General features: G+C 50.7%; 1 protein-coding gene across 6 annotated transcripts in view; it reads left to right on the plus strand.

The window, feature by feature from the left end:
• The window catches only part of NDRG4 (NDRG family member 4), a 196488-nt gene that overhangs the window by 128076 nt on the left and 50242 nt on the right, over positions 1-18170 (plus strand). For all 6 annotated transcript variants that reach the window (XM_068260622.1, XM_068260620.1, XM_068260619.1 and 3 more), the window contains 2 exons: positions 1717-1764; positions 4717-4752. In XM_068260622.1, the coding sequence (XP_068116723.1) occupies positions 1717-1764; positions 4717-4752 (84 nt within the window). The remainder of the gene's footprint in view (positions 1-1716; positions 1765-4716; positions 4753-18170) is intronic.

Genomic DNA, 18170 nt, shown 5'->3' on the forward strand with positions numbered 1-18170 from the left:
TAGATACCCAGTGGTAGACCAGAACCTGTGTGTAGTAGATACTCAGTGGTAGAACAGAACCTGTGTGTAGTAGATACTCAGTGGTAGAACAGAACCTGTGTGTAGTAGATACTCAGTGGTAGACCAGAACCTGTGTGTAGTAGATACCCAGTGGTAGATGAGAACCTGTGTGTAGTAGATGCCCAGTGGTAGACCTGAACCTGTGTGTAGTAGATACCCAGTGGTAGACCAGAAGCTGTGCACAGTAAATACTGTACCTTAGAGTAGACCAGAAGCTGTGTGTAGTAGATACCCAGTCGTTGACCAGAACCTGTGTGTAGTAGATACCCAGTGGTAGACCAGAACCTGTGTGTGGTAGATACCCAGTGGTAGACCAGAACCTGTGTGTAGTAGATACCCAGTGGTAGACCAGAACCTGTGTGTAGTAGAAACCCAGTGGTAGACCAGAAGCTGTATGTAGTAGATGCCCGGTGGTAGACTAGAACCTGTGTGTAGTAGATACCCAGTGGTAGACCAGAACCTGTGTGTAGTAGATACCTAGTTGTAGACCAGACACTGTGTGTAGTAGATACCCAATGGTAGACCAGAAGCTGTGTGTAGTAGATACCCAGTGGTAGACCAGATCCTGTGTGTAGTAGATACCTTGGAGTAGACCAGAAGCTGTGTGTAGTAGATACCCAGTGGTAGACCAGAACCTGTGTGTACTAGATAGATAGTTGTAGACCGAATGGTAGAATGGAACCTCTAAGCAGAAGATCACCTGGTGCCCAGGGAATGGCCTGGCCCCTGTAACAAGTAGATCACCAGTAGTCAGTCAGAACCTGTGTGTAGTAGATCCCCAGTACTCCATCAGAACCTGTGTGTAGTAGATCCCCAGTAGTCCGTCAGAACCTGTGTGTAGTAGATCCCCAGTAGTCAGTCAGAACCTGTGTGTTGTAGATCCCAAGTAGTCCGTCAGAACCTGTGTGTAGTAGATCCCCAGCAGTCAGTCAGAACCTGTGTGTAGTAGATCCCCAGTAGTCAATCAGATCCTGTGTGTAATAGACCTATCCCAGTCAGAACCTGTGTGTAGTAGATCCCCAGTAGTCAGTCAGAACCTGTGTAGTAGATCCCTAATAGTCAGTCAGCACCTGTGTGTAAGTAGATCCTCTGTGCATGGAACAGATCCCTAATGGTGTTTCAGAAACTCTGAAGTAATTTTCAAGACCCTCGGGGGATGTTAAGGACTTGAGGGTGTAATAGATCCCCAGTGTGTAGTAGATCCCAACTGAAAGATCAGACTTTGCATGTAGACTTTCAGAACCTGCGTGTAGTTGATCCCCAGTGGCCGATCAGTGGATAATAGAGATAGGTGTTTATTAGTGTAAAGAACACCTTGTGTATCACATGGCTATATGGTAAAGAAGGAAACATAAGTAATAGAGTAGCTGTGTATAGGAAGACCATGTGGTGCCCACCAGTACACTGGTAAGAGGCATTGTGGTAATGAGGATCATCTATGTAGTGGCGTCACTCCTTGGATATGCCACGCCCAATGTGTATGGGGTTACTGAGTGTCAGACGATAGGACAGTATGGTATGGAGATGTTACCTGCTTTTGTTCTGCACCCCAATGTCTCCTCAGCTTCACCCCAGTATCTCTGTGTGTTTCACTATAATCTTGTTCCTCTGTGCAGATACTATTGACGATTCTCATTGTGTTTTGTTCCCCAACAGGTTGAATGTAACTCTAAGCTTGACCCAACCAACACAACATTCCTGAAGGTGACCACCGCTATTTTCTCTTGCTGAGTGCTAGGGACTAGTTCTGTCGGACCTCTGGGTCTCACTTTAGTGTCCTTACATGGAGTGTCCTTCTGAGGAGCACTTTCTATTCCTCTAATAGCCACCAATCTGTTAGTGGGGCAGGTTAGGAGCTTGTAAAGAAGGCACTGATTGGCAGAAGAGGAACAGAAAACGTTTTACACTGAGGCACTTCCTACACGATATCTTAGTCCACTCAATCAAACTAGGGGTGCCCATCGACAATACGATGCTGATCGTGCAGTTGTGCAATAGCTAACATTTGTATAGTGCTGTTCTCCTGTCAGGCTCAAATCGCTTGACAGCTGCAGCCATTAGGGTGCGCTCAGTAGCACACCCTGCAGTTTTAGGAAGTCTCGCCCAAGGACTCCTTACTGAATAGGTACTGGCTTCAGCCAGGATCCGAACAATGGTCACCTATGTCAGAGGCTGGGCCCTTAACCAGTACACCATCTAGCCTCTCTGTTTACCCTTCTGCTACATAGATTTGGTGAGATTGTACAATGAAGATTATATCATCGATGGGTATCTTAACCACTTTATCCACCACTACAATATATCTACGTCCTCTGTGACTTCATCTAAGCCACGAGTCAGTAGATACACGTCTTGTAGCAGAAGCAGTGCTGTGCAGGATTGGGCTTGCTCCTGTGCACATTTCTGGCACTATCTGATGCAGCACTAATTGGTGAACGGGAATATATGTTCCCTGAGCTAATGAGATTGATTTTTACCATTAAAAATACTTTTATTTTCTCAGTTTATAGTGAAAAATACACTCTGTAGCATTATTTCAGAATCAAATATCTTCACCATAAATTGTGACCGGAACATAATCTAAGTTTTGTGATAAGCGGTAAGGATAGCCAAACAAAATTTGTGGTTTTTATCTACAGTAGCACGATTTATTTTTAAACTGGAATTGGTAAAACTGAGAAATAATGTGCTTTTTCTATTTTGTACCTTGTTTTCCCAATAAATTTCATAGTAAAGAAAATTGTTCGAGAGAAAAAATGGCATACAATGAAAGCCTAGTTTGTCTTGAAAAAAACAATATATATTTCATTTCTGTGTCATAAGTAGGGATAAATGTATTTCTGAATAACCAGTTCGGCTTATCTGTACGAGCTTCCTCAACCAGATAGGCACTGCTGCTGCCGCCGCCTCGTGCGCGCGATCGGGTGCGCCCCCGCGCGCGCTCCCGCTGCCCGCCGCTAGCCCCCCGATCAGTGAATGGGAATATAATTCCCATTCACCGATCTATCTTCCCCGCAGAAATACCGACGCTTTCTCTCCAGAGAGCGCGGTATTTCTGCCCCCAGGAAACATCTCCCCTGCTTTTACTTTTTTCACTGTGGCCATCTTGTGGCCAAATAGTAAACTGCACCCACATACATTTTTAATTAAAAAAAATTATTTTACATTTAAAATTAAGTTTCCCTCCCACACCAAAAATTACCCACATACACTTTTTTTTTTAATTAAAAATAAAAATAAAAAATACAATTAAAAAAAACAAAAACAGCATAAATAGTTACCCAAGGGTCTGAACTTTTTAAATATGCATGTCAAGAGAATATGTTATTATATTATTTCAAATTATACGATTATAAATAGTGATGGACGCAAATTGAAAAAATGCACCTTTATTTCTAAATGAAATATCGGCACCATAAATTGTGATAGGGACATCGTTTAAATGGTGTAATAACGGGACAGATGGGCAAATAAAATACATGAGTTTTAATTACGGTAGCGTATATTAATTTCAAACTATAATGGCCAAAAACTGAGAAATAATGAATTTTTTTCATTTCTTTCTTAATCTTCCTGTTAAAATAGATTTAGAAAAAAATAATTCTTAGCAAAATGTACCACCCAAAGAAAGCCTAATTAGTGGCGGAAAAAACAAGATATAGATCAATTGATTGTGATAAGTAGCAATAAAGTTATAGGCGAATGAATGGGAGGTAAACGTTGCTTGGATGCGTGAGATTTTCGGCACTGCGGTGCTGAACCGGTTAAATAAGGACATAGCTAAACTGTCAAAACTGCTCTGGTCCATAAGTGGGAAACAAGCTCTGGATGGGAAGTGGTTAATAAGTACTGTGTGAGGAGGTCAAGAGAGCTTCTGATTTGCTTCATTCCTTCTTAGCCTAGATGTCCAGTGTCCTCCTCCAAATATCCACACTATACCCCAACCTTTCCCTCTTTCTTGGGATCTCCTGCTCCGCCCAACATGCATGTTGATTAACGATGCAGTAAATCCACCACCTTACAACAAGATTTCAGGAAAAGTACCACACGCCTGATATCTAACATGACCTTTTCTGCTCTTGACAATAACAGCCACTTTTTTAAAGTGGATCTGAACTCTGCACAGGACAGAACAAAAACACAGAGAAATGCTCCCTGTATGTATTTAGAGAGTTTAGCCTGTGTAATTCTCCCTCATCTGTGACTAATCACAAGTTGTAATTTGATCCCTCAGCTGTGTGAGCTCAGGAATCTCCTCTCTCTCAGCAGAGCAGTTAATTAGTAAACAAAGGATGTTAACAATATCTCTGCTTCCATGAAAGCAGAAAGTAGACACACTGCAGATTTATTGCAGGATTTGTATCAGCTGTGACGAAGAAATGTTTTTCTTTAAAGGTTATCATGCTGTTGCTTATCTTTAAGAGTAGAGAGGAATTTCTGAGTTCAGGTCCGCTTTAGAATAGAATCCAGCCCAGGTTTGCGGATTGCGTACGTTCTCCAACTTCGGTTGGTCAATGCCACCGCTCTAGGACTGGAGAGCCTTTTTTCTGTGGACTCTACCTTGCTTTATTGTCTTGGCAACCATCATCTTGCACTACGATGCTGCACTGTGCCTGCGATGCTCAATAACTGTCCCGTCTTCTTCTGTCTCCACAGATGGCCGACTCTGGTGGACTCCCTCAGGTGACCCAGGTAATGCATGCTCTGTAGCCATCACTGACCCATCTATCTGCCTGTGTGCAAGCTGCATTACTTGTATGCTTGGAATATGGACTGCCGATAGGAGATTGTGAGCGCAGGGTAATAGCACACAGGTATAGCCCAGCCAGAGGGAAGAGATGTCAGGTGAGGACTGCCGATAGGAGATTATGAGCGCAGGGTAATAGCACACAGGCCTAGCCCAGCCAGAGGGAAGAGATGTCAGATGAGGACTGCTGATAGGAGAGTGTGACTGCAGGGTAATAGCACACAGGTATAGCCCAGCCAGAGGGTAGAGATGTCAGATGAGGACTGCTGATAGGAGAGTGTGAGCGCAGGGTAATAGCACACAGGCCTAGCCCAGCCAGAGGGAAGAGATGTCAGATGAGGACTGCTGATAGGAGATTGTGAGCGCAGGGTAATAGCACACAGGTATAGCCCAGCCAGAGGGCAGAGATGTCAGATGAGGACTGCTGATAGGAGAGTGTGAGCGCAGGGTAATAGCACACAGGTATAGCCCAGCCAGAGGGCAGAGATGTCAGATGAGGACTGCTGATAGGAGAGTGTGAGCGCAGGGTAATAGCACACAGGTATAGCCCAGCCAGAGGGTAGAGATGTCAGATGAGGACTGCAGATAGGAGATTGTGAGCGCAGGGTAATAGCACACAGGTATAGCCCAGCCAGAGGGTAGAGATGTCAGATGAGGACTGCTGATAGGAGAGTGTGAGCGCAGGGTAATAGCACACAGGTATAGCCCAGCCAGAGGGAAGAGATGTCAGATGAGGACTGCAGATAGGAGATTGTGAGCGCAGGGTAATAGCACACAGGCCTAGCCCAGCCAGAGGGAAGAGATGTCAGATGAGGACTGCTCATAGGAGATTGTGAGCGCAGGGTAATAGCACACAGGTATAGCCCAGCCAGAGGGAAGAGATGTCAGATGAGGACTGCTGATAGGAGAGTGTGAGCGCAGGGTAATAGCACACAGGCCTAGCCCAGCCAGAGGGAAGAGATGTCAGATGAGGACTGCTGATAGGAGAGTGTGACCGCAGGGTAATAGCACACAGGTATAGCCCAGCCAGAGGGTAGAGATGTCAGATGAGGGCTGCTGATAGGAGAGTGTGAGCGCAGGGTAATAGCACACAGGTACAGCCCAGCCAGAGGGTAGAGATGTCAGATGAGGACTGCTGATAGGAGAGTGAGAGCGCAGGGTAATAGCACACAGGTATAGCCCAGCCAGAGGGTAGAGATGTCAGATGAGGACTGCTGATAGGAGATTGTGAGCGCAGGGTAATAGCACACAGGTATAGCCCAGCCAGAGGGAAGAGATGTCAGATGAGGACTGCCGATAGGAGATTGTGAGCGCAGGGTAATAGCACACAGGCCTAGCCCAGCCAGAGGGAAGAGATGTCAGATGAGGACTGCCGATAGGAGAGTGTGAGCGCAGGGTAATAGCACACAGGTATAGCCCAGCCAGAGGGAAGAGATGTCAGATGAGGACTGCGGATAGGAGAGTGTGAGCGCAGGGTAATAGCACACAGGTATAGCCCAGCCAGAGGGAAGAGATGTCAGATGAGGACTGCTGATAGGAGAGTGTGAGCGCAGGGTAATAGCACACAGGTATAGCCCAGCCAGAGGGTAGAGATGTCAGATGAGGACTGCTGATAGGAGAGTGAGAGCGCAGGGTAATAGCACACAGGTATAGCCCAGCCAGAGGGTAGAGATGTCAGATGAGGACTGCTCATAGGAGATTGTGAGCGCAGGGTAATAGCACACAGGTATAGCCCAGCCAGAGGGAAGAGATGTCAGATGAGGACTGCTGATAGGAGAGTGTGACCTCAGGGTAATAGCACACAGGCCTAGCCCAGCCAGAGGGTAGAGATGTCAGATGAGGACTGCTGATAGGAGAATGTGAGCGCAGGGTAATAGCACACAGGTATAGCCCAGCCAGAGGGAAGAGATGTCAGATGAGGACTGCTGATAGGAGAGTGTGAGCGCAGGGTAATAGCACACAGGTATAGCCCAGCCAGAGGGAAGAGATGTCAGATGAGGACTGCCGATAGGAGAGTGTGAGCGCAGGGTAATAGCACACAGGTATAGCCCAGCCAGAGGGTAGAGATGTCAGATGAGGACTGCTGATAGGAGAGTGTGAGCGCAGGGTAATAGCACACAGGTATAGCCCAGCCAGAGGGAAGAGATGTCAGATGAGGACTGCTGATAGGAGATTGTGAGCGCAGGGTAATAGCACACAGGTATAGCCCAGCCAGAGGGAAGAGATGTCAGATGAGGACTGCTGATAGGAGATTGTGAGCGCAGGGTAATAGCACACAGGTCTAGCCCAGCCAGAGGGAAGAGATGTCAGATGAGGACTGCTGATAGGAGAGTGTGAGCGCAGGGTAATAGCACACAGGCCTAGCCCAGCCAGAGGGAAGAGATGTCAGATGAGGACTGCTGATAGGAGAGTGTGAGCGCAGGGTAATAGCACACAGGCATAGCCCAGCCAGAGGGTAGAGATGTCAGATGAGGACTGCTCATAGGAGATTGTGAGCGCAGGGTAATAGCACACAGGCCTAGCCCAGCCAGAGGGTAGAGATGTCAGATGAGGACTGCTGATAGGAGATTGTGAGCGCAGAGTAATAGCACACAGGTATAGCCCAGCCAGAGGGTAGAGATGTCAGATGAGGACTGCTCATAGGAGAGTGTGAGCGCAGGGTAATAGCACACAGGTATAGCCCAGCCAGAGGGAAGAGATGTCAGATGAGGACTGCTGATAGGAGAGTGTGAGCGCAGGGTAATAGCACACAGGTATAGCCCAGCCAGAGGGAAGAGATGTCAGATGAGGACTGCTGATAGGAGATTGTGAGCGCAGGGTAATAGCACACAGGTATAGCCCAGCCAGAGGGAAGAGATGTCAGATGAGGACTGCTGATAGGAGAATGTGAGCGCAGGGTAATAGCACACAGGTATAGCCCAGCCAGAGGGAAGAGATGTCAGATGAGGACTGCCGATAGGAGAGTGTGAGCGCAGGGTAATAGCACACAGGTATAGCCCAGCCAGAGGGAAGAGATGTCAGATGAGGACTGCTGATAGGAGAGTGTGAGCGCAGGGTAATAGCACACAGGTATAGCCCAGCCAGAGGGAAGAGATGTCAGATGAGGACTGCAGATAGGAGAGTGTGAGCGCAGGGTAATAGCACACAGGTATAGCCCAGCCAGAGGGAAGAGATGTCAGATGAGGACTGCTGATAGGAGAGTGTGAGCGCAGGGTAATAGCACACAGGCCTAGCCCAGCCAGAGGGAAGAGATGTCAGATGAGGACTGCTGATAGGAGAGTGTGAGCGCAGGGTAATAGCACACAGGCATAGCCCAGCCAGAGGGTAGAGATGTCAGATGAGGACTGCTCATAGGAGATTGTGAGCGCAGGGTAATAGCACACAGGTATAGCCCAGCCAGAGGGAAGAGATGTCAGATGAGGACTGCTGATAGGAGATTGTGAGCGCAGGGTAATAGCACACAGGTATAGCCCAGCCAGAGGGAAGAGATGTCAGATGAGGACTGCTGATAGGAGAGTGTGAGCGCAGGGTAATAGCACACAGGTCTAGCCCAGCCAGAGGGAAGAGATGTCAGATGAGGACTGTCGATAGGAGATTGTGAGCGCAGGGTAATAGCACACAGGCCTAGCCCAGCCAGAGGGAAGAGATGTCAGATGAGGACTGCTGATAGGAGATTATGAGCGCAGGGTAATAGCACACAGGCCTAGCCCAGCCAGAGGGTAGAGATGTCAGATGAGGACTGCTGATAGGAGAGTGTGAGCGCAGGGTAATAGCACACAGGTATAGCCCAGCCAGAGGGTAGAGATGTCAGATGAGGACTGCTGATAGGAGAGTGTGAGCGCAGGGTAATAGCACACAGGTATAGCCCAGCCAGAGGGTAGAGATGTCAGATGAGGACTGCGGATAGGAGAGTGTGAGCGCAGGGTAATAGCACACAGGCCTAGCCCAGCCAGAGGGTAGAGATGTCAGATGAGGACTGCTGATAGGAGATTATGAGCGCAGGGTAATAGCACACAGGCCTAGCCCAGCCAGAGGGTAGAGATGTCAGATAAGGACTGCTGATAGGAGATTGTGAGCGCAGGGTAATAGCACACAGGTATAGCCCAGCCAGAGGGAAGAGATGTCAGATGAGGACTGCTGATAGGAGAGTGTGAGCGCAGGGTAATAGCACACAGGCATAGCCCAGCCAGAGGGAAGAGATGTCAGATGAGGACTGCTGATAGGAGAGTGTGAGCGTAGGGTAATAGCACACAGGCATAGCCCAGCCAGAGGGAAGAGATGTCAGATGAGGACTGCTGATAGGAGATTGTGAGCGCAGGGTAATAGCACACAGGTATAGCCCAGCCAGAGGGTACAGATGTCAGATGAGGACTGCTGATAGGAGATTGTGAGCGCAGGGTAATAGCACACAGGCCTAGCCCAGCCAGAGGGAAGAGATGTCAGATGAGGACTGCTGATAGGAGATTGTGACCGCAGGGTAATAGCACACAGGTATAGCCCAGCCAGAGGGAAGAGATGTCAGATGAGGACTGCTGATAGGAGATTGTGAGCGCAGGGTAATAGCACACAGGTACAGCCCAGCCAGAGGGGAGAGATGTCAGATGAGGACTGCTGATAGGAGATTATGAGCGTAGGGTAATAGCACACAGGCCTAGCCCAGCCAGAGGGAAGAGATGTCAGATGAGGACTGCTGATAGGAGAGTGTGAGCGCAGGGTAATAGCACACTGGTATAGCCCAGCCAGAGGGAAGAGATGTCAGATGAGGACTGCTGATAGGAGAGTGTGAGCGCAGGGTAATAGCACACTGGTATAGCCCAGCCAGAGGGAAGAGATGTCAGATGAGGACTGCCGATAGGAGATTGTGAGCGCAGGGTAATAGCACACAGGCCTAGCCCAGCCAGAGGGAAGAGATGTCAGATGAGGACTGCTGATAGGAGATTGTGACCGCAGGGTAATAGCACACAGGTATAGCCCAGCCAGAGGGAAGAGATGTCAGATGAGGACTGCTGATAGGAGAGTGTGAGCGCAGGGTAATAGCACACAGGTATAGCCCAGCCAGAGGGAAGAGATGTCAGATGAGGACTGCTGATAGGAGATTGTGAGCGCAGGGTAATAGCACACAGGTATAGCCCAGCCAGAGGGTACAGATGTCAGATGAGGACTGCTGATAGGAGATTGTGAGCGCAGGGTAATAGCACACAGGCCTAGCCCAGCCAGAGGGAAGAGATGTCAGATGAGGACTGCTGATAGGAGATTGTGACCGCAGGGTAATAGCACACAGGTATAGCCCAGCCAGAGGGAAGAGATGTCAGATGAGGACTGCTGATAGGAGATTGTGAGCGCAGGGTAATAGCACACAGGTACAGCCCAGCCAGAGGGGAGAGATGTCAGATGAGGACTGCTGATAGGAGATTATGAGCGTAGGGTAATAGCACACAGGCCTAGCCCAGCCAGAGGGAAGAGATGTCAGATGAGGACTGCTGATAGGAGAGTGTGAGCGCAGGGTAATAGCACACTGGTATAGCCCAGCCAGAGGGAAGAGATGTCAGATGAGGACTGCTGATAGGAGAGTGTGAGCGCAGGGTAATAGCACACTGGTATAGCCCAGCCAGAGGGAAGAGATGTCAGATGAGGACTGCCGATAGGAGATTGTGAGCGCAGGGTAATAGCACACAGGCCTAGCCCAGCCAGAGGGAAGAGATGTCAGATGAGGACTGCTGATAGGAGATTGTGACCGCAGGGTAATAGCACACAGGTATAGCCCAGCCAGAGGGAAGAGATGTCAGATGAGGACTGCTGATAGGAGAGTGTGAGCGCAGGGTAATAGCACACAGGTATAGCCCAGCCAGAGGGTAGAGATGTCAGATGAGGACTGCTGATAGGAGATTATGAGCGCAGGGTAATAGCACACAGGCCTAGCCCAGCCAGAGGGTAGAGATGTCAGATGAGGACTGCTGATAGGAGATTGTGAGCGCAGGGTAATAGCACACAGGTATAGCCCAGCCAGAGGGAAGAGATGTCAGATGAGGACTGCTGATAGGAGAGTGTGAGCGCAGGGTAATAGCACACAGGCCTAGCCCAGCCAGAGGGAAGAGATGTCAGATGAGGACTGCTGATAGGAGATTGTGAGCGCAGGGTAATAGCACACAGGTATAGCCCAGCCAGAGGGTAGAGATGTCAGATGAGGACTGCTGATAGGAGAGTGTGAGCGCAGGGTAATAGCACACAGGCCTAGCCCAGCCAGAGGGTAGAGATGTCAGATGAGGACTGCTGATAGGAGAGTGTGAGCGTAGGGTAATAGCACACAGGTATAGCCCAGCCAGAGGGTAGAGATGTCAGATGAGGACTGCTGATAGGAGAGTGTGAGCGCAGGGTAATAGCACACAGGTATAGCCCAGCCAGAGGGTAGAGATGTCAGATGAGGACTGCGGATAGGAGAGTGTGAGCGCAGGGTAATAGCACACAGGTATAGCCCAGCCAGAGGGAAGAGATATCAGATGAGGGCTGCTGATAGGAGAGTGTGAGCGCAGGGTAATAGCACACAGGTATAGCCCAGCCAGAGGGAAGAGATGTCAGATGAGGACTGCTGATAGGAGAGTGTGAGCGCAGGGTAATAGCACTCAGGTATAGCCCAGCCAGAGGGTAGAGATGTCAGATGAGGACTGCGGATAGGAGAGTGTGAGCGCAGGGTAATAGCACACAGGCCTAGCCCAGCCAGAGGGTAGAGATGTCAGATGAGGACTGCTGATAGGAGATTATGAGCGCAGGGTAATAGCACACAGGCCTAGCCCAGCCAGAGGGTAGAGATGTCAGATAAGGACTGCTGATAGGAGAGTGTGAGCGCAGGGTAATAGCACACAGGCATAGCCCAGCCAGAGGGAAGAGATGTCAGATGAGGACTGCTGATAGGAGAGTGTGAGCGCAGGGTAATAGCACACAGGTATAGCCCAGCCAGAGGGAAGAGATGTCAGATGAGGGCTGCTGATAGGAGATTGTGAGCGCAGGGTAATAGCACACAGGTATAGCCCAGCCAGAGGGTACAGATGTCAGATGAGGACTGCTGATAGGAGATTGTGAGCGCAGGGTAATAGCACACAGGTATAGCCCAGCCAGAGGGAAGAGATGTCAGATGAGGACTGCCGATAGGAGAGTGTGAGCGCAGGGTAATAGCACACAGGTATAGCCCAGCCAGAGGGAAGAGATGTCAGATGAGGACTGCTGATAGGAGAATGTGAGCGCAGGGTAATAGCACACAGGTATAGCCCAGCCAGAGGGAAGAGATGTCAGATGAGGACTGCTGATAGGAGAGTGTGAGCGCAGGGTAATAGCACACAGGTACAGCCCAGCCAGAGGGGAGAGATGTCAGATGAGGACTGCTGATAGGAGAGTGTGAGCGCAGGGTAATAGCACACAGGCATAGCCCAGCCAGAGGGGAGAGATGTCAGATGAGGACTGCTGATAGGAGAGTGTGAGCGCAGGGTAATAGCACACAGGTATAGCCCAGCCAGAGGGAAGAGATGTCAGATGAGGACTGCAGATAGGAGAGTGTGAGCGCAGGGTAATAGCACACAGGTATAGCCCAGCCAGAGGGAAGAGATGTCAGATGAGGACTGCCGATAGGAGATTGTGAGCGCAGGGTAATAGCACACAGGCCTAGCCCAGCCAGAGGGAAGAGATGTCAGATGAGGACTGCTGATAGGAGAATGTGAGCGCAGGGTAATAGCACACAGGTATAGCCCAGCCAGAGGGAAGAGATGTCAGATGAGGACTGCTGATAGGAGAGTGTGAGCGCAGGGTAATAGCACACAGGTATAGCCCAGCCAGAGGGAAGAGATGTCAGATGAGGACTGCTGATAGGAGATTGTGAGCGCAGGGTAATAGCACACAGGTATAGCCCAGCCAGAGGGAAGAGATGTCAGATGAGGACTGCTGATAGGAGAATGTGAGCGCAGGGTAATAGCACACAGGTATAGCACAGCCAGAGGGAAGAGATGTCAGATGAGGGCTGCTGATAGGAGAGTGTGAGCGCAGGGTAATAGCACACAGGTATAGCACAGCCAGAGGGAAGAGATGTCAGATGAGGACTGCTGATAGGAGAGTGTGAGCGCAGGGTAATAGCACACAGGTATAGCCCAGCCAGAGGGAAGAGATGTCAGATGAGGACTGCTGATAGGAGAATGTGAGCGCAGGGTAATAGCACACAGGTATAGCCCAGCCAGAGGGTAGAGATGTCAGATGAGGACTGCTGATAGGAGAGTGTGAGCGCAGGGTAATAGCACACAGGTATAGCCCAGCCAGAGGGAAGAGATGTCAGATGAGGACTGCTGATAGGAGATTGTGAGCGCAGGGTAATAGCACACAGGTATAGCCCAGCCAGAGGGTAGAGATGTCAGATGACTGCTGATAGGAGAGTGTGAGCGCAGGGTAATAGCACACAGGTATAGCCCAGCCAGAGGGAAGAGATGTCAGATGAGGACTGCCGATAGGAGAATGTGAGCGCAGGGTAATAGCACACAGGTATAGCCCAGCCAGCGGGTACAGATGTCAGATGAGGACTGCCGATAGGAGATTGTGAGCGCAGGGTAATAGCACACAGTATAGCCCAGCCAGAGGGCAGAGATGTCAGATGAGGACTGCTGATAGGAGATTGTGAGCGCAGGGTAATAGCACACAGGCATAGCCCAGCCAGAGGGTAGAGATGTCAGATGAGGACTGCCGATAGGAGATTGTGAGCGCAGGGTAATAGCACACAGGTATAGCCCAGCCAGAGGGTAGAGATGTCAGATGAGGACTGCCGATAGGAGATTGTGAGCGCAGGGTAATAGCACACAGGCATAGCCCAGCCAGAGGGTAGAGATGTCAGATGAGGACTGCCGATAGGAGATTGTGAGCGCAGGGTAATAGCACACAGGCATAGCCCAGCCAGAGGGTAGAGATGTCAGATGAGGACTGCCGATAGGAGATTGTGAGCGCAGGGTAATAGCACACAGGCATAGCCCAGCCAGAGGGAAGAGATGTCAGATGAGGACTGCTGATAGGAGAATGTGAGCGCAGGGTAATAGCACACAGGTATAGCCCAGCCAGAGGGAAGAGATGTCAGATGAGGACTGCTGATAGGAGAGTGTGAGCGCAGGGTAATAGCACACAGGTATAGCCCAGCCAGAGGGAAGAGATGTCAGATGAGGACTGCTGATAGGAGAGTGTGAGCGCAGGGTAATAGCACACAGGTACAGCCCAGCCAGAGGGTAGAGATGTCAGATGAGGACTGCTGATAGGAGAGTGTGAGCGCAGGGTAATAGCACACAGGTATAGCCCAGCCAGAGGGTAGAGATGTCAGATGAGGACTGCTGATAGGAGATTGTGAGCGCAGGGTAATAGCACACAGGTATAGCCCAGCCAGAGGGAAGAGATGTCAGATGAGGACTGCAGATAGGAGAGTGTGAGCGCAGGGTAATAGCACACAGGTATAGCCCAGCCAGAGGGAAGAGATGTCAGATGAGGACTGCCGATAGGAGATTGTGAGCGCAGGGTAATAGCACACAGGCCTAGCCCAGCCAGAGGGTAGAGATGTCAGATGAGGACTGCTGATAGGAGAATGTGACCGCAGGGTAATAGCACACAGGCCTAGCCCAGCCAGAGGGAAGAGATGTCAGATGAGGACTGCTGATAGGAGAATGTGAGCGCAGGGTAATAGCACACAGGTATAGCCCAGCCAGAGGGAAGAGATGTCAGATGAGGACTGCCGATAGGAGAGTGTGAGCGCAGGGTAATAGCACACAGGTATAGCCCAGCCAGAGGGAAGAGATGTCAGATGAGGACTGCTGATAGGAGAGTGTGAGCGCAGGGTAATAGCACACATGTATAGCCCAGCCAGAGGGTAGAGATGTCAGATGAGGACTGCTGATAGGAGATTGTGAGCGCAGGGTAATAGCACACAGGCCTAGCCCAGCCAGAGGGTAGAGATGTCAGATGAGGACTGCTGATAGGAGATTGTGAGCGCAGGGTAATAGCACACAGGCCTAGCCCAGCCAGAGGGTAGAGATGTCAGATGAGGACTGCTGATAGGAGAGTGTGAGCGCAGGGTTATAGCACACAGGTATAGCACAGCCAGAGGGAAGAGATGTCAGATGAGGACTGCTGATAGGAGAGTGTGAGCGCAGGGTAATAGCACACAGGTATAGCCCAGCCAGAGGGAAGAGATGTCAGATGAGGACTGCTGATAGGAGAGTGTGAGCGCAGGGTAATAGCACACAGGTATAGCCCAGCCAGAGGGAAGAGATGTCAGATGAGGACTGCTGATAGGAGATTGTGAGCGCAGGGTAATAGCACACAGGTATAGCCCAGCCAGAGGATAGAGATATCAGATGAGGACTGCTGATAGGAGAGTGTGAGCGCAGGGTAATAGCACACAGGCAGAGCCCAGCCAGAGGGAAGAGATGTCAGATGAGGACTGCTGATAGGAGATTGGGAGCGCAGGGTAATAGCACACAGGTATAGCCCAGCCAGAGGGAAGAGATGTCAGATGAGGGCTGCTGATAGGAGAGTGTGAGCGCAGGGTAATAGCACAGAGGTATAGCCCAGCCAGAGGGTAGAGATGTCAGATGAGGACTGCTGATAGGAGAGTGTGAGCGCAGGGTAATAGCACACAGGCAGAGCCCAGCCAGAGGGTAGAGATGTCAGATGAGGACTGCTGATAGGAGAGTGTGAGCGCAGGGTAATAGCACACAGGCCTAGCCCAGCCAGAGGGTAGAGATGTCAGATGTGGACTGCTGATAGGAGAGTGTGAGCGCAGGGTAATAGCACACAGGTATAGCCCAGCCAGAGGGTAGAGATGTCAGATGAGGACTGCTGATAGGAGAGTGTGAGCGCAGGGTAATAGCACACAGGTATAGCCCAGCCAGAGGGAAGAGATGTCAGATGAGGACTGCTGATAGGAGAGTGTGAGCGCAGGGTAATAGCACACAGGTATAGCCCAGCCAGAGGGAAGAGATGTCAGATGAGGACTGCTGATAGGAGAGTGTGAGCGCAGGGTAATAGCACACAGGCATAGCCCAGCCAGAGGGAAGAGATGTCAGATGAGGACTGCTGATAGGAGATTGTGACCACAGGGTAATAGCACACAGGTATAGCCCAGCCAGAGGGTAGAGATGTCAGATGAGGACTGCCGATAGGAGAATGTGAGCGCAGGGTAATAGCACACAGGTATAGCCCAGCCAGAGGGAAGAGATGTCAGATGAGGACTGCTGATAGGAGAGTGTGAGCGCAGGGTAATAGCACACAGGTATAGCCCAGCCAGAGGGAAGAGATGTCAGATGAGGACTGCTGATAGGAGAGTGTGAGCGCCGGGTAATAGCACACAGGTATAGCCCAGCCAGAGGGAAGAGATGTCAGATGAGGGCTGCTGATAGGAGAGTGTGAGCGCAGGGTAATAGCACACAGGCTTAGCCCAGCCAGAGGGAAGAGATGTCAGATGACTGCCGATAGGAGAGTGTGAGCGCAGGGTAATAGCACACAGGTATAGCCCAGCCAGAGGGAAGAGATGTCAGATGAGGACTGCTGATAGGAGAGTGTGAGCGCAGGGTAATAGCACACAGGCCTAGCCCAGCCAGAGGGAAGAGATGTCAGATGAGGACTGCGGATAGGAGAGTGTGAGCGCAGGGTAATAGCACACAGGTATAGCCCAGCCAGAGGGCAGAGATGTCAGATGATGACTGCTGATAGGAGAGTGTGAGCGCAGGGTAATAGCACACAGGTATAGCCCAGCCAGAGGGTAGAGATGTCAGATGAGGACTGCTGATAGGAGAGTGTGAGCGCAGGGTAATAGCACACAGGCCTAGCCCAGCCAGAGGGAAGAGATGTCAGATGAGGACTGCTGATAGGAGAGTGTGAGCGCAGGGTAATAGCACACAGGTATAGCCCAGCCAGAGGGAAGAGATGTCAGATGAGGACTGCTGATAGGAGAGTGTGAGCGCAGGGTAATAGCACACAGGCCTAGCCCAGCCAGAGGGAAGAGATGTCAGATGAGGACTGCTGATAGGAGAATGTGAGCGCAGGGTAATAGCACACAGGTATAGCCCAGCCAGAGGGTAGAGATGTCAGATGAGGACTGCTGATAGGAGAGTGTGAGCGCAGGGTAATAGCACACAGGTATAGCCCAGCCAGAGGGAAGAGATGTCAGATGAGGGCTGCTGATAGGAGAGTGTGAGCGCAGGGTAATAGCACACAGGTACAGCCCAGCCAGAGGGGAGAGATGTCAGATGAGGACTGCTGATAGGAGAGTGTGAGCGCAGGGTAATAGCACACAGGCCTAGCCCAGCCAGAGGGAAGAGATGTCAGATGAGGACTGCTGATAGGAGAGTGTGAGCGCAGGGTAATAGCACACAGGCTTAGCCCAGCCAGAGGGAAGAGATGTCAGATGACTGCCGATAGGAGAGTGTGAGCGCAGGGTAATAGCACACAGGTATAGCCCAGCCAGAGGGAAGAGATGTCAGATGAGGACTGCTGATAGGAGAGTGTGAGCGCAGGGTAATAGCACACAGGTATAGCCCAGCCAGAGGGAAGAGATGTCAGATGAGGACTGCTGATAGGAGAGTGTGACCGCAGGGTAATAGCACACAGGTATAGCCCAGCCAGAGGGAAGAGATGTCAGATGAGGGCTGCTGATAGGAGAGTGTGAGCGCAGGGTAATAGCACACAGGCCTAGCCCAGCCAGAGGGAAGAGATGTCAGATGAGGACTGCGGATAGGAGAGTGTGAGCGCAGGGTAATAGCACACAGGTATAGCCCAGCCAGAGGGTAGAGATGTCAGATGAGGACTGTCGATAGGAGATTGTGAGCGCAGGGTAATAGCACACAGGTATAGCCCAGCCAGAGGGAAGAGATGACAGATGAGGACTGCTGATAGGAGATTGTGAGCGCAGGGTAATAGCACACAGGTATAGCCCAGCCAGAGGGAAGAGATGTCAGATGAGGACTGCTGATAGGAGAGTGTGAGCGCAGGGTAATAGCACACAGGTATAGCCCAGCCAGAGGGAAGAGATGACAGATGAGGACTGCTGATAGGAGAGTGTGAGCTCAGGGTAATAGCACACAGGTATAGCCCAGCCAGAGGGTAGAGATGTCAGATGAGGACTGCTGATAGGAGAGTGTGAGCGCAGGGTAATAGCACACAGGTATAGCCCAGCCAGAGGGTAGAGATGTCAGATGAGGACTGCCGATAGGAGAGTGTGAGCGCAGGGTAATAGCACACAGGCCTAGCCCAGCCAGAGGGAAGAGATGTCAGATGTGGACTGCTGATAGGAGAGTGTGAGCGCAGGGTAATAGCACACAGGCCTAGCCCAGCCAGAGGATAGAGATGTCAGATG

The sequence above is a fragment of the Hyperolius riggenbachi genome, chromosome 11 (genome assembly GCF_040937935.1).
Source record: "Hyperolius riggenbachi isolate aHypRig1 chromosome 11, aHypRig1.pri, whole genome shotgun sequence".
Classification (NCBI taxonomy): Eukaryota; Metazoa; Chordata; class Amphibia; order Anura; family Hyperoliidae; genus Hyperolius; species Hyperolius riggenbachi.